General features: G+C 50.6%; 9 protein-coding genes across 9 annotated transcripts; 3 read left to right on the top strand and 6 right to left on the bottom strand.

The window, feature by feature from the left end:
• Positions 1–321: 321 nt before the first annotated feature.
• On the top strand, positions 322–1,535 carry N7462_010414 (uncharacterized protein; the record flags this gene model as incomplete). The annotated part of the gene is made up of 3 exons (XM_057082128.1): positions 322–557; positions 804–921; positions 996–1,535. The coding sequence occupies 3 exons, from the start codon at positions 322–324 to the stop codon at positions 1,533–1,535; spliced, it is 894 nt and encodes a 297-aa protein (XP_056929168.1).
• Positions 1,536–1,969: 434 nt separating this feature from the next.
• N7462_010413 (putative MFS sugar transporter) lies at positions 1,970–3,698 on the bottom strand (the record flags this gene model as incomplete). Its single annotated transcript, XM_057082127.1, has 2 exons — positions 1,970–3,069; positions 3,137–3,698. 2 exons carry the CDS (start codon positions 3,696–3,698, stop codon positions 1,970–1,972), a joined length of 1,662 nt encoding a protein of 553 aa, XP_056929167.1.
• A 930-nt stretch (positions 3,699–4,628) lies between these two features.
• On the top strand, positions 4,629–4,895 carry N7462_010412 (uncharacterized protein; the record flags this gene model as incomplete). The annotated part of the gene is made up of 1 exon (XM_057082126.1): positions 4,629–4,895. The coding sequence occupies one exon, from the start codon at positions 4,629–4,631 to the stop codon at positions 4,893–4,895; it is 267 nt and encodes an 88-aa protein (XP_056929166.1).
• A 1,027-nt stretch (positions 4,896–5,922) lies between these two features.
• Positions 5,923–6,627, bottom strand: N7462_010411 (uncharacterized protein; the record flags this gene model as incomplete). The annotated part of the gene is made up of 1 exon (XM_057082125.1): positions 5,923–6,627. The coding sequence occupies one exon, from the start codon at positions 6,625–6,627 to the stop codon at positions 5,923–5,925; it is 705 nt and encodes a 234-aa protein (XP_056929165.1).
• A 546-nt stretch (positions 6,628–7,173) lies between these two features.
• On the bottom strand, positions 7,174–8,254 carry N7462_010410 (ribosome biosynthesis protein MAK16; the record flags this gene model as incomplete). Its single annotated transcript, XM_057082124.1, has 2 exons — positions 7,174–8,071; positions 8,196–8,254. The coding sequence occupies 2 exons, from the start codon at positions 8,252–8,254 to the stop codon at positions 7,174–7,176; spliced, it is 957 nt and encodes a 318-aa protein (XP_056929164.1).
• A 258-nt stretch (positions 8,255–8,512) lies between these two features.
• Positions 8,513–11,895, bottom strand: N7462_010409 (FAR11/STRIP family protein; the record flags this gene model as incomplete). Its single annotated transcript, XM_057082123.1, has 6 exons — positions 8,513–9,317; positions 9,368–9,497; positions 9,548–9,693; positions 9,746–9,852; positions 9,942–11,707; positions 11,763–11,895. The coding sequence occupies 6 exons, from the start codon at positions 11,893–11,895 to the stop codon at positions 8,513–8,515; spliced, it is 3,087 nt and encodes a 1,028-aa protein (XP_056929163.1).
• A 454-nt stretch (positions 11,896–12,349) lies between these two features.
• Positions 12,350–13,191, bottom strand: N7462_010408 (phosphatase PAP2 family protein; the record flags this gene model as incomplete). The annotated part of the gene is made up of 3 exons (XM_057082122.1): positions 12,350–12,804; positions 12,894–13,083; positions 13,144–13,191. The coding sequence occupies 3 exons, from the start codon at positions 13,189–13,191 to the stop codon at positions 12,350–12,352; spliced, it is 693 nt and encodes a 230-aa protein (XP_056929162.1).
• Positions 13,192–14,313: 1,122 nt separating this feature from the next.
• N7462_010407 (RBR-type E3 ubiquitin transferase) lies at positions 14,314–16,227 on the top strand (the record flags this gene model as incomplete). The annotated part of the gene is made up of 1 exon (XM_057082121.1): positions 14,314–16,227. The coding sequence occupies one exon, from the start codon at positions 14,314–14,316 to the stop codon at positions 16,225–16,227; it is 1,914 nt and encodes a 637-aa protein (XP_056929161.1).
• Positions 16,228–16,788: 561 nt separating this feature from the next.
• On the bottom strand, positions 16,789–19,397 carry N7462_010406 (uncharacterized protein; the record flags this gene model as incomplete). Its single annotated transcript, XM_057082120.1, has 3 exons — positions 16,789–17,636; positions 17,704–19,069; positions 19,293–19,397. 3 exons carry the CDS (start codon positions 19,395–19,397, stop codon positions 16,789–16,791), a joined length of 2,319 nt encoding a protein of 772 aa, XP_056929160.1.
• Positions 19,398–19,966: the final 569 nt, after the last annotated feature.

The raw sequence follows: 19,966 nt of genomic DNA, 5'->3' as shown, positions 1-19,966 counted from the left end.
CGCAAGACCCGTGGTTGGCCTGACTGCCCTCGTCAGTGAGCGCCCAAGCATCGTTCACTGTGAGCACTCGAGGCCTGAGTTTCAGACTTATATCAGGTTTCACCTGAACCTTACCTTGGCCGCTAAGCAAGCCTGGCAAAATACTCTTGCCGTGCACAGCATGCAACCTGGTACGTCGTGCGGAGAGACAAGCGCGCCTACTGGACAGTGCTCCAGGCCGGCTATAGAGAGTTGCAGTCCTCTCATAAACCCCAATCGCCCGGCGCTGGCTCCTGCTTCGATTTTCTCCTCGTCTTCTATCATGTGGGGAGACCTTTCACCATGACCAAAACTACGGATTTCGGCCCTCTGATAATCCTGTTCGTCCCACCAAAAAGCTGCTCGACTGCATCATGGGTTGCGCGCACTAATGGGTCGACATTGCTGCGCTGGGGTGCAGCTTGTACAGCTGGGAGTGTCGGGTTTGACTCGGATTGCTTTCCTGACGGGTGGTCCGGGTCTAACAGCTCCAACATTCTCAATAAAGCCTTCAACCCAGGGTGGGGGTGTCCGGATGGGTATGCGCCCTAGCGAAATGCGACTGATATCTCAAAGACAGGCGCATTTCCTTTCACTGGACATGTGTCGAGTCTGGCTAGTGATGAGGTTGCGGTCTTGTGCTGTCCTTCGTAAGCACACCCTTCACAGAAAGTAGGAAAAGGAACAGATATGGAGAAGGTGCGGATGCAGAGAGAACAACGGAGTCTCGAAATCAAATGGGTCAAAGAATCAAGCAACTAACCTGCAAATCTTTTTTTTTACAGTAACTGGTCCGGATGGAATGGCCAATACTGTACCAGCGGCCGATACAATCTCCCCGCGCACAGCTATCTCACCACCACCAAGAGTACCTGCACCACAACCTCGGTGTCCGCCTACCAGGTAATAATGGCCTCGACGGCGGCGGTGGCGGTGATGCCACTCTTGAAGCCTCGCCCATTTTTCTAATTCATAAGGTCGGTGCGACGTACAGTTGGCCAACCTCCAGTTCCACCGGCGGCTCTGCGGCAGGCTCATCGAACGGCGGTCTCACTACAGGCGCCAAGATCGCCATTGGCGTGTGCATTCCCGTTGGCGTTATAATCATCGCCGCCATCGTATTCATATGGTGGCACCGACACAGGCGAATCCAGAAGACAGAGGCTGCGCCCGCATTCTCTCAGAACTCTCAGCCTCCAGCTGATTTGTATACAGGAAAACTGGTGTTGAATACAGAGGCAGGAATCAACCCGTATGAGAAACAGGAGTTGGATGCAGGTAATGAAATTGTGCCTGGTAAACCTGACGCGCCAGCGAAGCTTCCGGCCGGGCAAGTACCCTCGACTCCCGTGGCAGAATTAGCCACGGCGATCAAAAAAAGTCCGGATACACCGCAGGCTGAAGTTCCTGGCGAGGAACAGTTGATTGATCTGGCTTCTTCGAAGGGGAAGGCGGATATTGATGGAGTAGAAAATGGAGAGAAATCAAGCCCGGGCAGAACTGGGCAAGACATATGAATGGAAGGAATGCAAATAAGGAGAAGAAAGTATTGTGACGACGATGGTCATGGTCAAAAATAATCAGTGCGTGTTGAAGTCACAAAGATAGATGTCGAGAAGTCTTTTGGAGTTTGGGGAGGGGGATATTTGGCTGTATATCCTGGCTCTATGGATCTATATTTGCATAGCAATTGGAGTTGACATTCAAATGGCAACATGAACTTGAGAGTAGGGAGTCGTTTTGGTTTAGTAGATATTCAAAATTGTATGTACGTCAAAAGTGGGGTATATATTGTAGCGCATCATATAAAGTCACATATGCTCATCCTGAGACATGTAGCGTGTTAGGCAAAAGAAATATATCATTAGACCCAAAACATCAGAGATTAAAGAAACCAAGGCCAAGGTCCCTTATTTAACTCATTTGATAGAATCCATCATACTCAAGTCATTTAATTGTAAGGCTCGGGCGAGAACACCTTTCGGAACCGCAGGCGCGACAAATCCTTGATCACCTGCGAAGTCTGCTTCAGGTTCTGCTTCACAATCACGGAAGTAGGCTTCGAGAAAAGCTCGTCGATCTCCTCGAGAGACTTGTTCTTGGTCTCGGGCATGAAGATGATCTGGTAGAACCAGCCGAGAACGGCAATGCCACCGTAGAATCCGAGAGTAAGACCGATGCGGGTCATCGAGTTCATCATACCGGTGAAATTATAGGTGACGATGAACGAGCATAAGAATAGGTTTGCATCGGCGGTAGTCATGCCATAGTGGCGCAGGTAGGTCGGGAACACCTCAGATGGCACAACCCATGTCAGGCAGGCATAGGAACCGAAGAATCCCATGTAGAGAATGATACCAGTCATGTAAAGGCCCTCAGCTGCGGCAGGGTACTTGTTGTAATCGATGGTATAGCCCGCGCCGACGAGGACCAGGCCGATGAAGAAACCGGGAAGCATGGCATTGGCCCAGTAGCGGCGGCCGAAGCGCTCCATATACATGACGGCAGGGATGGTTCCGATGAGGATCGAGCCACCGCCCACCAGCGACATGAATACGGAGGTCTTGTCATCAAAGCCAATGTTCTTCATCAATGTGGACATGTAGTACATGATGGCATTAACACCAGTGAACTGGCCGAGGAAGATCATGATGTTGGCGTAGATGATAGCACGACGGGCACGGGGCTCAGTGAAGAAGTCCATCCAGGCGTACTTCTTGGTTTTAGCCTGCTCCTCTGACTCGGCAGTGACGGCCTGGCGCATACCCAAGAACTCGTCTTTTGCGGCGAAGTCGTTGAAGCCACGGATGCGCTTCCAGACAGCGTAGGCAGCAATCTCGTTGCCTTTGTGCATCAAGTAACGTGGGCTTTCGGGAAGGAAAAGCATGCCGATGAACAGGATGGTCGAAAAGACGAGCGATGAACCCAGGATGTAACGCCAATTGCCAGGGACGTCGACGAAAATGGCTGCGACTGCGTAGCCGAGGACTTCTCCCAGCGCAATGTTAAGCTGGTAGAGTGAGACGAGATTACCGCGGACTTTGCTAGGAACTAGACGCGAGAATGCTTGTTAGTGCTGCAAGATGGGGGTGGAAAAAAAATATATATGAAGACTCACCACACTCAGCGACATAGATTGGCACTGTACCACCCTCCAGACCGACACCCATGCCCAGAACGAAACGTCCCGCAAACATCATTCCGAAATTAATCGCACCAGCCTCCAGACCGGCACCAATGGTGTACAGAATACAAGAGATAATAATGGACATGCGACGACCAAGGTACTCGTTCGACGGAGAAAGGATCAAAGCACCAGCAACGGCACCGAGAGGCATGCCGGCGTTAACCAAGCTTGCCTGGGAGTCGGACAGGTTCAAGTCTCCGGGAAGATAAAGGTTAGCACCGGAGATGAGAGACTGATCCAGACCGGAGAGCAAGCCACCCATAGAGGCAAAAGCCACCAGAATGTAGGTGAACACAGCTGGGTTGGAGAATCTAATATTGAACTTGGACTGAGGAAGAGCCTGCAGCTGTTCCTCAAGTTGCTGGATCTCCGAGTCCATCGCCGCCTCATTCAGCTCGTTTTCAAGCTTCTGATCCTGCACGTCGTCGATCTCCAAGGCGCCAGCTTCCTTGTGGGCGTCGTGGGGCGCCTCGGCATCTTTGATGTCGGACATGGTCGGAAGACCGTCGCAGGCAAGACGACTATATATACTAGAGAGGGAAGATAGTATATCGATATAAGAAAAGAGATAAGAAAATGCTCTCTGTATGGAGGCCCCGAGTGGGAAATCAACCTGGAAGCAAGAAAAACGAGAAAATTTCAGGGAAGATCAGGATGCAGGAGGGGGAGGGAGAAATCAGGACTATTTGAGGCCGATCTTCAGACCACACCACCCGGGCAGACTACGCAAACATGGGTAAATGACAACCGGAAATTCGCTTTGGCGAGCAAAGCCTGACGCAAAGCAGAGACAGGAGTGGAGAAAAACCGGCGAAATTCATCTTCTCCCCCTCCAAAAATCGAAAAATCAAAAAGTCTAAAATCCCAGCCGGGGAACTCACATCTGGAGTATGGCGCTCCGTCTTTCGACTCCAGAAAGTGTGGAGAAGGACCCAGCCGGCCAACAGAGCCAACCGGAGAACCGGGCATCACCCGCAGGCCGAACCGATAAAAATGAGGAGAAGAAGGGGAGGCGAAAACGCGGGTGCTCACCGGGCATCCTAGAGTGACATAGCGTCTCCTTGGAGTATGCATCGTATCTGGTCGAGATTCCAGAATGTGGAGGAGGCAAGCCTGGGGAATTCGAGGGGCTTGATCGGGCATTTGAACGAATCGCAGCAGCGCAGATGTTTAAACTAGTCTGGCATCCCAGGAACAGAGTGGCAATGGCCCGCCCACCACAGCCTGTTTTGGTTCTCTTCAAGCTCCTATCCTGTCGGGATCTCACTTTTGAAAAAATCCCGGCTTCCCGTGCCCTCGTGTGCAGGGTTCGGCATGCAAAGTGGGTATTTCTCGTACGGTAGAAGACGTGGCCGAGTCCATGGGCCGATGGCCGGCTAGCAATATTCGGGGGCCCGCATGCCGAAAAAGAACCGGGCTCATCATGGTGGGAATTGCTTCGGACACTCTCCGGTTTGGGCGACGGGTAGCCCATGCCAGTCAAGACTATGAGATGACATTACGCAGCCGCAACGCAAGGTTGGGGGAACCCCATGGGACTCCAGCACTGGTCGGCGACACTTCGGCGAAAAGCACCCTCCACCTGGCGCTCAGGGACACCCGCAATGGAACCACAATCGGGTCAGCGATTGGATCTGTGGAAACCGAATCCCGCATTTCCCAACATGGGCAGAGCAACAGTGGACAGTAGAGGCCACCCATGGCACAAACACGGGATCGGGTGCTCGATGGTATAGTTTGGGTTGATCTTTCGCCCCAGCAGTCTCGGGGCGTTGAGAGCCTGCGGGATTTTCCCGTACTCTCACAAGCCGAGGGCGTCATTCGCCGGAAGGTAAAGCTTGGAGGTGGGTGGTGGCTTGGCCAAGCGGATCCAAGGAAGTTTAGTTCGTCGCAAGGGGAAAAAGTCGGAGCTCAAAACGGGGTGCAAGGAATGGACATCCCACGCGATGAGGTCCAATCATAGACCAAATTGGCCTCGTTTACCATGGCTCAGGAAACTAGATGTTGGGGGTGGCTCTCGTTGGAGATATGTTCCATGTCGAATATTGAAAGTGAGGGCGTCGAGTTCTGAGAAAGATTAGTTTGAGTCAGGTGATGCTATATACCTCTTGTGACCTCGATAGCCTGGGCCCAGCACAGGTCCAGAGCCCTCTAGCTCTCTGGTTCGTGCTTTTGTTCCCGGTGTTTATTTTCGACGACATGTGTGTCATTAGTAGGTGGCTAAACATTTCCCCTGCCATTTTTTGGTTTTAATAAACCGAAGCAACGATACCGACGTCTCAGAATAGTATTCTCATTCTGTTAGATATTGTCATACAGATGGCCAAAAATTCAACTGTGAAAACAGCAGGAACAACTGAAAGTTTCCCAGGCGCATTAAGGCATTGTAAAAAGCCCCTTGTGGGGGTAACAAACACCTATTGGTCAGCGGTACCTATTAATGACTCTGGCCAGACAATATATATATTGTGTTTTCTGACTGGCAAGAGGTAGTTCATCAGATAAGAAGAAGCGGCTCACACACCAGAAATCCTAGAAAAACACCCTACGTTCAACTTGCTGTCTCTCGGAAATACCTTTTCTCATTATTTGGTTTAAGGTATATTGTTATGTACAACTGTAGGTTCAAAAAAGTCCATTTCAATCAAGACGTCAAAAACTCCCAGCGCCATGCTCACGGCAATGCGATCACTTCAATGCATGTTCCTTGCCGATACTCACCACTGTCTCCCCGAGGAACCTACCGGCTTCCTCACACTAGGATCGATATTCGGGCTTGGAGACCGTCCGCCATGCAGCCTGGCGCGTAGCCGCTCCTGCGCAGACCCACCCCCAGCTCTCTCCTGGCTTGGGCGAGGAGACTGTGTAGTTTGGTATGATCCAGCTCGCTGGCTGGGCAAGGGCCGGGCACCAGCCGGGTGCATTGATCCGGATGGAACGGGCGAGTGAGAGTGTGCATGGGTAAGCGGTGGCGGCGGAGAAGTTGCTGGGCCGGGTGGTGCGCTCTGAGCGGGCGTGAGTGCCGGCATGCTGCTGCCCCCTCGGCCACGGCGAAGACTTGTTGTCTGTGGCGGGGGCGTCGATGATCCAGAGTCACCCCAGAGGTCACCAAGTCCGCCGCCCCGACCATAGCCGGCGGCTATGGGGGCTTGACCATGTTGCCCGGATGATGCCGTCGCAATGACACGGGTAGGCTGGGATGCTGCGGGGGCTTTGGGATCGGGAGGAAGCCAGGGAGGAAAAGAGCGACCCTTCTCGGTATAGTATGCTCGAAGGGCGTTGGAGATGTGCGAGCAGTCTTCATTATCTGGATCGTCCCCCTCATCGCCTAGGGTGATTGCGCGGCGAAGGCTGTTGAGTCGAGAGCCAAGAACATTGGAAATAGAGGATGACGAGGTGAGGGAAGACAGATATGAGCTCATTGCGACTGCGGGAGTTGTGACAGTTGTGTTGGTAAGTAAGGCCAGGCCGTAGAGAACAGCTTCGATGTGGGGTGGAGTGGATGCGGAGCTGCAACCCTGCAAAAATCCAGCAGTGTCAATGCGGAGCTTGGCGGTGGCTGATAGAGGCTTGAGGTCGGCTCGATATCACAACGGAAGATGATTAGATTTATGTTACCACAAAAGAGCCGGCTCTCGCGGGTGAACAGCGAAAGGATAAAAGGTCGCTTGCTAGAACAGAGTGGCGGGAGGTCACGGCACGTGATCTTATAGAGGCGTTTCAGAAGAATGGCGGGCAATTAATCTGCGGCGGTAACTATGAAAACCGAGCCTGTAGGAAGACAAAAAGGACATGAAGTGGTATTCGAGACCCGTATTGACATATATGTATAGAGCAATATGGGAATGCAATAACAGGGTATGATGCCCGATCACAGCTGACAAGAGAATAGGAAAATAAATGACAAAAATCGACCACAACGCCATGCAAGATCAAGTGAACTTTTCCCAAACCAATCAATGACAAGCTCATGCCATGAGATGCTCCTTGCCAGCATCCTCGGTCTCGTACTCGATCTCGACACGAGGGCCCTTCTTCCGCGGTTTCGCCTGAGGAGCAGGGTGCTTGCGCTTCGCCCCGGGCTTGGGCTTCTCGTCCTCGCTGGGGGCCTCGCTGTCCTCATCCTCGTCGCTCTCCTCGTCGCTCTCCTCATCGTAGTCATCACTCGAGTCGGCGGAGTCGCCACCCAGCCAATCCTCAATATCCTCCAGGTCTTCCTCATCCTCCAGGTCGCTGACATACTCAACCTCACCAACACCTTCCTCCTCATCCTCGATTTCTTCTCCGTCGTCCATATCCTCATCACGCTCACCCTCACCAGCACGCTCCAGACCACGGAGGACCTTCTTCCAGATACCCTCCTCCACGTTCAGTGGGCGGTCACCGTAGGCACCGCTGCGCAGACGCTCAATCAGTTCGCGCTCAATGGCACGTTCAACCTTTGCAGCAGATTCAGCCTTGCGCTCGCGGGTCGCCTCACGACGGCGAATTTTGGGTGCCAGCTTGGGCACGATCTTCTCGCCGAGGCGATCCTCCTCCTTGGCAATGTTCTTCATCCTGATGTTCACCTGCGTCAGGCGAGTGAGACGCTGTTTGCACTTGTGAACCAGGAATTTCGGCCAATAGATCATCCGCTCGTCGAGCTGCTCCAGAGCCTTGGCATAGTTGGAGGACAGGCGCACCCGTTCCCACCACTTGCTCGGCATGTGGGCTCGTTCGATAGTCTTCATGTACAGATACATCGCGCCAGTTTCGGGGTCGGAGCGTACTGTTGCGTACCGCGAATTGGCGAGTGGGCAGGACTGCCGATTGCACAGACCGGTAACGTTGTATTCATTGCGACAGAAATTTTGCCCTTTTGTGGTTCTGCGGCGCAGAAAAAAATTTTCTGGTTAGCTTAGTTGCAATCTAAGTTGCGGCTTGATACTGGGCCCAGTGATTGTCGATATTCTGGTGGAATCGTGGTGCAGAAAATTTAGAAGACACTCACTTGAGCTTATAGGAGCAAAATTGCTGGTTAATAACCTGCCAGACAATTTCGTCGGACATGATGGGCAAGGAATGTGTTGATGTTCGGTGCTGAAGAAGCGTTGCCCAGGTGTTGATCCAGAGAAAAAAAAAAGTAGTAGTCACGTGAGCGTGCTTATCGATAGGCGCACCGTGAATAGTCGAGCCGTACGCCGAATAAGAACGCCAAGTATTATGCATACTATATAGTACTTCTTCAAGGCCACAAGGAAATGGCGAAGCTGACTGAGGTTATACGATTATTTGCAATTCATATATCTGGGTACTGTAGCATCTATACTATGCTGACCAGCCCTCCTGGATCGAACCGTCCCACTCCGTCCCGTTCACAACATGATTGCTGAAGTCTGTCTCTTCGTCGGGCATTTCTTCAGCGAAACCCCAGCCCATCGATTCTAATTCGCGGACGAAGAAATCACGCTCTTCTTCCATCATGGATGCGCCTTCCGGACCGCCCATCACGTCCTTGTATTGACGTAGATGCCACCAGTGCGTCAGCCCACGAAGAGCCTGCTCAAGGGGTAGGGCTTCTTCAACTTCAGCATCAACGTCTGAACCAGCGAGCCAGTCGTCACGCAGCTCTGGTCGACAGTATAGGTAAATAGCCGTGATGACACGCATGTTACTTTGGCGCCATTTGCGACCGCAGTACGGGACCTGCGATTTGAAGAGTTTGAGAGTGTAGAAGCGGAGGTGGGGGTCCGGGATTTTGAGTCCCTTTCGGAGGATTGTGCTTGATTTGTATTGCACAAGAAGGAGGCAGCGGTGGGCCTTATCGCGTGTAATCTTCTGCATAATGTGAAGATAGTTGATTGCGGAGAAGAAATTGCGGAATGAAAAGATCGTAATGGGCTCCTTGGGGAGAGGGGCGGTTGGATAGCCTAGTTCGTCGACCTCCGGACGAGTTGGACAATCGAGAATGTCTGCGATGGAATCCTCAGAAGAAAGACCATGTACAGAATCAGGATTGGGACGATGGCGTGAGATTGGCGGTGGGACAGCTTCGTCCTCGCTTTCCGTGTCTCCAGCTGCGTCGTCCGCCCTAGCAGGAAACTCCGAATGTTGACTGCAGAAGTTGAAAAATCTATTCGACATTAATACCCACAACATCTGGATCAAGATTGACCTGCTCACGATAGATCTTTGCGGTCATTATTCTGTGCCACAGCCTGGTCCACATCCTGATGGGCGAACATCTTCAAGATCAATGGCAAATAATTCGAATCAAGGAGTAGCTGCGTCATATATTCAAATTTAAGAACATCTTCAAATATTAGCACTAATATAAGCAAAATGCGCACGAAAAAGGCTCACGAGATCTTTTGAACCACTTCAGTAGGAGAAGTAAAGTTCCAGATACGGCTTTACCAGTGATTTCCCTTAGTCGAACATTGTCGAGCTCATCGATGGAGGTATCAGGAAAGAAATCTGCTGAGGCCCCATTGAGGCCGTGGCCGTTACTGTTTATGATTAGTCTTAGTATTAAAGGATAAGGATAGTGAAAGTAGCCACCTGATGACGCTTTGGGCGCTTTGACCAAGAGCGCTCTGGGAATTTGCCTGGTTAACCACGGCACTGACGTTTGTCAAAATGATCTTCAGGAAAACGATGGTGATCGACTGTAGGTGCGCCAAAGTATGGGTCTATATGGGGAAGGAATTCTCGAGTTAGAATGAAAAGTAAAATGAGAGAACAGAATCAAACTTACATAAAACTCTTCAATGGAATCCAGCCGTCGTTGCACATCCGCATCATCCGTTTCTCGTACAGGCGTCTTTGGTTGGGATGAGCCCGTGCTGTCTGACAAATGCAAATTTTTGAAAGTTTCAGTTGTGTCATCAAGAGGCGAAAAATCAGGCACCGGCTGGACTTCAAAGTTCCAACCCCGGTCGTACTTCATAAAATTCTCGCGTTCGTCCCATAATTGCTGCATTGCGCGGGTCATCTTCACATGAGTAGAGAAAAGCTTTCCAGCTTCGATGATTGATGCGGGGACATCGCTGCCCTCCCATCGTTTCCCAACCAGGATATCCTGTCGTTCCGTAGTGCCTTTCCCACCAATATTATTGCTCGTACCATCTAAAGGGGGATACATCAGCGGGAAATTTTGGTTTGTCTGGTAATTTTGTTTCTTGCCAGCCTTTCCCCCTGGTCCAATTGGAGTTGGCGGTGGAGATGGTGCTGGCGTTGCAATGTGAACTGCCTGTTGGAGAATAGACCCGTTTCCACCGGCAATCGAGGGGCCAACTCCGCAGAAAAGACCACTGGAAGAATTTGCCCTACTGGGATGTTGTGGAAGGGGCGGTAGAATCGAATTGTTCTCGAGCTCAAGTGGAACAATAGGAGGAGGCGGATTGTAGGCGGGATATTTGGAAGTAATTTCCTGGCGGAAAAGGTGATAATCGAGGGGTTTAGCAGTCAGGAACGGTGTTCTGCGATTCGCAGTATCATCTTCGGAGACGAGACCTGGTTCCAAAACCTCCTTCGCTCTCTTTAATTGATCGGTGCCACCAAATACAAGGAGAATCGACTTCCACAGAAGAAGAATAATTCTAGTTAGAGGTATGTTGGCGGACTCGTCCCATCTCAGCCGCGCAATAATCTCAACAATGGTGACCAGCAAATTCGGTCTTGACTGGGCAAGTGCATCGCGAATTGAGGTATTTTGGGGATTCTGAGTCTCTTGTCTGCGGCCAACTTCGATGGTGAAGTAGAGTAGAGTAAGGACTAAGTTGGCTTCGCGCTCCGGCACAGATATATCACCGGGGCTAAGTCGCTCAAACTCAATCCCATCTGGATCGGATCCTAGTGAGAATCGATTCTTATCAAATAATTGATCCAATCTTGCAACCAGGAGTGGAATTCCCGAGCATTCTTGGACAAGTGACACGTTCTGCACAATCCACGCAATCTGTAGCGACTTTGATTGGGGTGTTTCCGCCGTTTCCTGGGAACTTGGGCTTGAGTGATAGTGCGATGCAACCCGCCCTGCCGTGATACCCCATACACCAGTCACGGCATAGCAGATATTCTCAAGCGCCTCCAGACGTACAGAAACATCAGCATGTTGGAGGTGCTCCAGTGCTCGAACGACGAAGTCTCGGCGTAGGCCCTCAGAAGTTTCTATCCATGTCGGTTCACTGGACTCGGGGGTATGTTGCTTGCAGAAGGTGGCCCATTGTCGATCAAAGGTTGACTTCATGCCCATCAACATAACACGGTCGAACTCGTTGTACTGGAACCATTCTTCCAGTTCATCTGGGAATGGCTGGGAATCTGCATATTCAAACGCATATGCCGGCTGTTCCACCTTGGGCATCTCTTGCACTAATTTCCGAAGCTGGGCTAGGCTCAGGGAGTCCGACGGTCGCTCTGCATTCTGCTGGACTGGGGCGGGAGGGGGGTTGTAACGGCGGAGGAGGTGCGGACCCATCTCGTCGCAATTCAGGCCGTCGATAGACTTTCTCGGGCTCGCTCGTAGTGGATGTCGTTATCTGTGTCGCAGTAGAGGCCTGCTCTTGTCGCAAACCCTCAGCGACCTCCTCCATTAATTGGTCGTCGGGCAGAGGGGAGATATCGGTGCCGGTCTGATCAACTTCGTCTGCTTTGACAATATAGTGCTCCGATGCGGCGTCATCGGCGACTGGCGAGGGGATACTCATCTTGTTGGCTTTCAAAAGGGATTGCTGTTACAAAAACACTTGGATGCGAATCGTGATGACAATGAGGGGATGAGAGGGATCTCTGGTCTCATCAGCGTGAACATCAGGGTGAACGAGAATAATGTAGGGAGGAAACGAGTCCCGGGTTCACACTGGCCTCGAGTAGCTGGATCATCTCGCAGCCTGGGCCATTGTGTGGTGAAGCGATTTCCAGCCCGGTGGACTGGTGGTGATTTGACACTGCTTGATAACCATCACGTGATCTACGCGTACCGCCGATCAGGTCAACCATGGATCTCGACTCAGTCGCCGACTGAATCAATCATACATCAGGTACCCAACCCCACACTCATACAACCTGAAACGAAAATGTTAAGATATTATTTTTGAGTTTATTTACTTAAATAACGACACAATGATACGGGTTGCGCTGATGTACCCTTGAAAACTTGCTTCAGTCTGTCTTGCGCACTTCACTGCGTCGTTGCTTCAATTTCCGTTCTTCCCATCGTTGCCAACCGGCCTCGACTAGGTCTTCACTTACCAGTAGATCTCGGACACGTAAGAGACGCGAGACCGTCAATTCGGTCGCCCAGTCAATCCATCCCAAGCGCCGAAGAAGGCCGGTGACTACGAACCACCCAAAGGCACATACAAGTCCCGCGCCGCAGCCTGCCAGTACCTGTCTTGGGGTATGGTAGCTCAGATAGACACGACTGGCAGAAACTGCAACTGCACTGGCGCACAGCCCCACCGTCAACGCCGCTCGTAGGAAGAAATCACAGTAGGGATAGGAGCCGGCGTAGGCTGGGGAGTGTCGAAACACCAGGAAAAGGGTCAGGTAGACCGCGAAAAAGGTCATAAATTGGGCATGAGACGACGGCATTCCGTAGCCCTTGCCAAACATTTCTGCCGGTCGATTTTGAATCAGTACAACCGGCGAGTGTGCTGCGGGGGCGAAAAAGGACAAGGCTGGAGGAATTGGGCATCCAACTCACCCTTCGGCCGCTCTTCCTTGATGATTCTTTTCAGCACGAAATTCAATGCTTCACAGCCCAGTTGTCCCGCAAACATCAATATGACCTCCATTTCTCTCGATGCCCATACCAGTGTCGCATATGAGACGCATAGCGCTTGTGGGACGAGGGCTAGCCATGCTGATGCAAAGGACAGCGTATCCTCGGGATTCTGATCGGCGCGTCAGAACTAAGAAAGTGGGCACAAGAAGCAAACCAACCCGGCACTTACATAATGAACATGCGTCAAAGACAGCGAGGCTAGAGGGGTGTCACCCATGGTGACAATGTGGGCTGGTCAGGGGAGGTTCTCGAAAGCACAGCGAGTTGTGACGGAGGTATAGGTGCCGGGCCGATAAGATAGGGATTCTTTGCTAATCGTCGAAGGCGGGAAACCCTCGGGTTCTTCTTGGCATCGGACCAAATACCAACACACGGTTCCCAATGCTATCCTAATATCCGCAGAGAGTTCGATTTATTTCTTTTAGAAATCAAGGCGGTATATCAACTGGACTCCAATACCGAGTGGTGGTTTATGTATAATGCTGGTAGAGTCAATCTGTCTTCCAACCCTTAATGCAATTACTACACTCACTGTATGACTGGACGATGGACAGCCTGGGAAGAACTCTGCTAGCCTTGAGTTGGCCGAATCTACTAATCTAGAGGTTAATTTAATTTACCGCAGCCCGTTTTGCCTTCCTCCTATGTCTTCCTGGTATCACTGGGAATGGAAAATCTAAATCTTGCAGGTGGAACGCGAACTGGACGTGAACTATATACGCTTAGATAATCACCGACGATGTGGCGGCGGAAAAGCAAAAGCGGCGCGGCGGAGGGGAAGCGGTGCCTCGATGACACAAAAATATTCCCATCAGGCACCAAAGTGTCTCGATTTCTTCCTCCTCCTTTTCCTTCCTTCTCTCTCTTCACCTTGGCCCCTGCCTCCCCATCACTGTCACCTCACTGACTGAATTCAAACCATGACGCTGCCCTTGTCCTTCTATACCCCCATCCTGTTACATCATTCCATAGACCCCTCTCCAGCCCAGTGGGCTCGCCTACACCGAGCGCGAATAGTCCGCACCAGAGTACCGTGATCTCCGGTTGGTGCTTGCCACAGACCAGGGTGCTCAAATTTGCAACACTGATTGAAATACTTCTCTTACAGGCCAGAATTTCTCCATTTCTGCCCGATCGCCACACGGTGGTGACGAAAATCGAACACTCGCTGTTTTTCATAGCTTTCCTGTATGCTACCCTTCTGCCACGGCAAGCCATGGTCGTCACCTCTTAAACCCCAGCGGAATTCAATCCCTGGCATTTTGCCGATACAATACGAGCACAATCCCCAAGGCCTTCCTTTCCTGACATTGTGTCCAAAGACAAGGCTGGTTCCAGGATGTCCGAATCCCCATCCGAAGATGACCGCTCCGTCGAGTTGTCCTCCATCGCCGCCATCTTCCCAGAAATCAAGATCGACCCCGACCATTGGTTCAATGCTACGCTAGATCTCCCCGTAAACCTTCCATCGCCGACTCAAGTCTGTTTCCAGCAGCCGCTCGATGTGGGAACATCCGCGGTGCTCACCCCTCCAACTTCCATTGATGGCTCCAAGGCTGATCTGGACCTGCCGCCCGTTCGCGATATTCATGTACTATCACACTTACCTCCATTGAACCTGAAGATCCAGTTACCCGATGGATACCCCTCCGAGAAACCTCCAATTGTCCAGCTCACCACCCATCCGTTATGGTTGCCACCCTCAGTCCTGACAAAGCTGACCCAGGACTGCAATCGCTTGTGGGAGGAGTGTGGACATGACATGGTCGTTTTTACTTATATCGATCACCTTCAACAACTCGCTGAGTCGGCATTCGGAATCCAAGACGGTTCTGGCGCAGAGTTATGTCTATCTCGAGACCTGAAAATTGCTCTACTTGATTTCAACAGCAAAGCTGAACGCGAGAAGTTCGAGCAAGAAACTTTCGAGTGCGGCGTCTGTTTAGAACCAAAGAAAGGCTCTATATGCCATCGCTTGTTGCGGTGCTCCCATGTTTTCTGTATTCCCTGTCTTCAAGACTTCTATAACACCTGCATATCCGAAGGCGATGTGGACAGTGTGAAATGTCTATCTCCAGACTGTGGACGAAGCCAAAGCCCAGTACTGCCGCCCAACGATGAGGCTCAGACTCCTCGTCACAAAAAACGAGACCGAACTCTCGGACCCAGCGAGCTTCTCCAGATTCCACTGGCCACGGAAACTGTGCAGCGATACGTGCTCCTCAAACGCAAGAAGAAAATTGAATCCGATAAAACTACTGTTTATTGCCCCCGACAGTGGTGTCAAGGAGCTGCTCGATCAAAACGACACCCCAAGCCTACTGATCCAATGGCAGATGATGCCGATTCTGACGACGGTGAAGAAACCTCCCTTGCCCCTACTAGGGTAAATGAGGAACTTCCCCCAGTCGCAGAAAGAGTGGCCATTTGCGAAGAGTGCAATTATGCATTTTGCAGTGTCTGTCGGAAGGGCTGGCACGGAGAACTAATTCGCTGCCTCCCGCAACGCAAGGTCGACGAGCTGACGGCTGAAGAGAAAGCAACCGAAGAATATCTTCGACTATACACTTCCCAGTGTCCTACATGCAGTGTACCCTGTCAGAAGCGCATGGGTTGTAACCATATGCGTTGCTTCCAATGTGACACCCATTTTTGTTACCTCTGCTCTGCCTGGCTGTCACCACAGAACCCCTACAGCCATTTCAATGAAGGATCTAGCACATGTTTCAACAAGCTATGGGATCTTGAAGGGGGCGATGGACTCAACCCTGAGGGTGCCGAGGCCCTTCATCAAATCCCCGACGCCCTCTTGATCTTCGATGACGATGACAACGCCCGCCCCCATGATGCAGGTAGCGACAATGAAAGCACAGACTGGAGCGAAGATGACGAAGATGAGGACCGTCCAGTGTGGGATTTCGACTTCAGTGATGATGAACATGAACGCCATCACCGTCCGCCGCCGCCAGCTCCTTTCCCGCCTCATGTCCACCGGGCAGGTCGCGGACTCGGGGCAAACAACCCGGCCATCGACGCCGCTGTTCGTGCAGCAATGGAGCGCGAAGTGCAGGCTCGTGCTATGATAGAGATACGTAACCGGAACCGCCCGGCGCCCCATGTTGGTCAGGATCAGGTCCGCAATGCTGCAGCGCAAGATCCCCCGCGGGGAATGATCGGGCTACAACGCTTCCTGGAACTCGTTCGGAACGACCGTGAAGATGAATGGGACAGTGACGAATTGGAGGATTTCTAGAGCTGTCTGCCGTTGCCATCCAATTATATTGATGAATGGATGGTTGAACATATGATGATAACTTTTGCATTGCATTGAAATTCGGTTAGGCGATGTTATTATGAGCTATGATTTTACATGAGTTTGATGAATGCTAGCATGATGAATATATTTTAGTAGATTCCTCTATTTCCTTCACTTCGTGTTTAAGCAGAGCATTGGTAATGCCAAGCTTGATTTTCTCGTATTTTTTTCCTTTGTTGAGGTTGTCCAAAACATTTTCTTGTTTCAATATCAGTGTTCGAGTTGCCTCAATCTCTTTCCTTATATTCCCATTTTTTAGTGACCATCAAATATATGCCCCAGATGACAGGCAGGTAAGTTGATGTCTTCTAGTCGTGAAGATCCTCAGCATAGAAGTGAGGGGAGGGTCTACAATCTGCAAATTGGGAATATTGTAACGATCTTATTGATACAATGGGCTCAGCCTAAATTGCCGGCAGGATTCTAAGACTAGGATATATTAAGCATCGATCGCTCGTGGGGACATTCGACCGGCATCGATTAAGCTTTCTGCAAAATTCAATCCTTCCAGTCATGCCAAAACTCGTAGCTCATTACTGTATGGTCGCAGTAGAGCAGAAGTAATCGATAGTGGCGAGATGCGTGCCAGCCATGCCAGCGTTCCTTGGGACGATATGTTTGTGAGGCACACGCATGGAGTTCAGGGAGTGTGTAATCCCAGTGCTCGTCATCTAGTTCTGCGCTTTGAGGATGATCCCCTGGTATGGAGGAGTTGGACTCTGAGTCTGACTCGGCTGTAGATATGGAAGGATTTTCGTTCTTGGTACGGCTCGATCTGGGATCGGGTTCTCGCTGGTCAAAGTGATTAGGAATTGTCGTTGTAGCAGGAGAGGTGGATAGAATCGAGGATTCGAAGGCGGGAGATGGTATAGAAGATGGGGGTTCATCATTTTCGGTATTGATAATACGGTAGTTGAACTTGATCCAATCGGCGGGATCGACATCCCTCGGGATGCATGGGACGTCTGGCGGGACTTCATATCCTGGCATAGGGCTGACAGCCATACCAAGAAGTGGTATGATGGGCCGTTCGGCATCACGCTCTTGTGTATAGAAAGGGACGATCCAATCGAGGCGAAATGCGTATCCGATATTTTCTTGCCAAGTAAGACAAATTATCGCAACGCGGCCTTTTTGCGAAGCGGCTACCACGAGACCAAGTTCGGAAATGTATTTGACCATATTAAAACGGTCACATGCAGAGCTTATCTCGAGGTCAAAGGAGACTCGTTGAAATAACGGTGTTCTGCAAAGAAGATGATAATCGGAGTCCATTGGATATGGTGCCATGCTAATATGATGCTCAGAGAAATGGATGACAGGGAAGAAAGCAGGGTCTTTTTTTGCTGGAGATTAGAGATGTGCAATTAGTAATGTATTTAAGAATTGTCATGTTTGAATTGTAGCTCTTACGATGGACAGGCCTAGTCTTGAAAGTTTTGAGAGTCGGATCAGAACCCGTTTCATAGTCATAGTGATAGCCTGGGTGCAGACAGGGTGATACAAGATAGTGTTTGTTCTCTTCTTCGAAAATTTTTGACATGGATCGCTTCACTCGTACAATTCGGTTTGATTCTTCGCTTTCGTCATGCTCAGATCCGAAACTGTTCTCAGATTCGGATTGGGATATCTGCGGTGCAGCAGAGGAATGAGTTTCTTGGATATCGAGATAATCCTTCTCCGAGGTTGTAAGAGAATGAGATTCAAGACAGCAGTCCGATGAAAAAACATCATCTGGCAAATCACTAGTCGCTGAATCCCTGTTGCGAGGACTAGTCGAGGTGGAATAGCCAAAGACAAATATCTGGGATGCGTCCGAAACATTCTCGATCCCTCTTGACACATCTAGGATTGTACGGCTGCCAATAAGGAGAGATCTAGGTTGGCAGCCGCAAGCTTCTTCCTTTGAACCGTAGCGTTTGAATGTGCGTGGATCCAATGGGATCACCGTCCAGCCTCTCTGCGGAGGGTTATTCATTGGATGACCAGGATAGTATACCCTTGTTGGTCCTAGATCATCCCAGATCCTCCAAATGATAACTCGATTGCTGATATCCGTACTGACCATCCACATGCCGTTCGCATCCAGATCGAAGTTGGCAAACGATATATGGGGGATATTGTCAAAATGGCCTCTGTATGTTAATCGTAAATTCCGAGATCGATGATGGTACGGCATTAGCTTCTGTAGATCTTTTAATTGCTTCACATGGTTGATAGACACCCAAGTATTATCTGACGAGTTTTGACCTGATGGACCCATGTTCAGAGTAGTCGAGTCTGTTTCATAGGACGGATCATCGTTATCACCGGACTTCGACTCTACCAGAGCAAATGCATAAACCGTGATCTGGCCAGTGTTTGCACTAACAGCAATTAGGCGAGCAAACTTATGAGTAGCTAATCCCCAAGCACTCATTCCGACATTTTCCACGAAGAATGGGTTCACTTCAGAGCCATCGAAGGGTCGTTTAAAGTTCGCCTCCGCGCAGCGCTTGACCGCGGAGTATATGGCCTCCACATGATAGCCACAAACATTGCCAGAGTCAGTTGCTAGTAAGAGAACTTCATCACGGCCCAAGTCATCGACAAGGATGTTGTTGATAGTATGGGGGTTTAATCGGTCAATGTAACCAGCGGCGCGGGGGTTCTGCATCAATGGTTTAATGACCATCTCCGCTTGGGATCCCAGTAGTTGGAAGGGCCCAGAAGGTATCCAGACATATATATCGCATCCATTTGCTGTGAATAAGATGTTCCGCCGCTGAGAAGAGGCCGCCTAAATTTACACTGGTCAGTCGACCTATCATTTATTCGCACGAGGAAGCTTCTAACCAAATTGCTGCGCCAAGTAGCCACCGGAGGGCCTGGGACATCGTTTTTACTTCCATTTCCATCAGTATATTTCTTTCAAGCCCTCAAAGGCGCGCAAACCTACAATGAGAACTATCTTGGTCAGTTGAACTCCCTCACGTGAGATATGCAAGGGCACAGTGGCTCACTCTTTGGTCTTCTTGTTCGACATTCAAAGCTTGAATTTGAGACTGGCGATAAGCAAGGCTAAGGGAGACCTCTGGGTCTAAGCCGACTTGGCTGGAGGTAGTCATTTCCTAAGGCTAAGGGAGCTTGTCTCCAGCGGCCGACTGTGAGCAGTCGTATTTCCACAGATGTGCGCGGTGGGAGTCGGGGAGGGATAAGGAGAGGAAAGAAGGGGAAGAGAGTATTGTTGTCATTGCAGAAAAAAATTCACAAGAGGCAGAATGAAGACAAGAATCAAAAGTGTTCGTACAAAAGGACATGATCAAGTCAAAACATGAAGGGTCATTATCGTTGACAGCGGGGATCGGATGTGGAGCAGCCGATGATGAAATCCATGACCTCACCGCCTTCCTCCGCAGTCTCTCATTATCTCGAACTTCAAAGCGCCAAAGCTCTCACTTTTGCTTCACGACCGACCCAATCATGGACCTGGTAGCAGGAGTACGCAAGGAAGGCAGCCGGTAGACTTATCTCTCATTGATGATCATTGGTACATCCAACTAATTTTCCCCTCTAGCGGCGGCCGCGGCGAGTTCAAATGGTCAGATGTCAAAGACTCGTCCCATCGCGAAAATTATCTGGGTCATTCAGTGATGGCTCCAGTTGGACGGTGGCAACAGGGCCGTGATCTCCAATG

This window comes from Penicillium macrosclerotiorum (genome assembly GCF_028827735.1).
Source record: "Penicillium macrosclerotiorum strain IBT 26536 chromosome Unknown utg000010l_segment0_segment0, whole genome shotgun sequence".
In the NCBI taxonomy this organism is placed as follows: Eukaryota; Fungi; Ascomycota; class Eurotiomycetes; order Eurotiales; family Aspergillaceae; genus Penicillium; species Penicillium macrosclerotiorum.
This window is presented reverse-complemented; position numbering and strand designations above follow the sequence as displayed.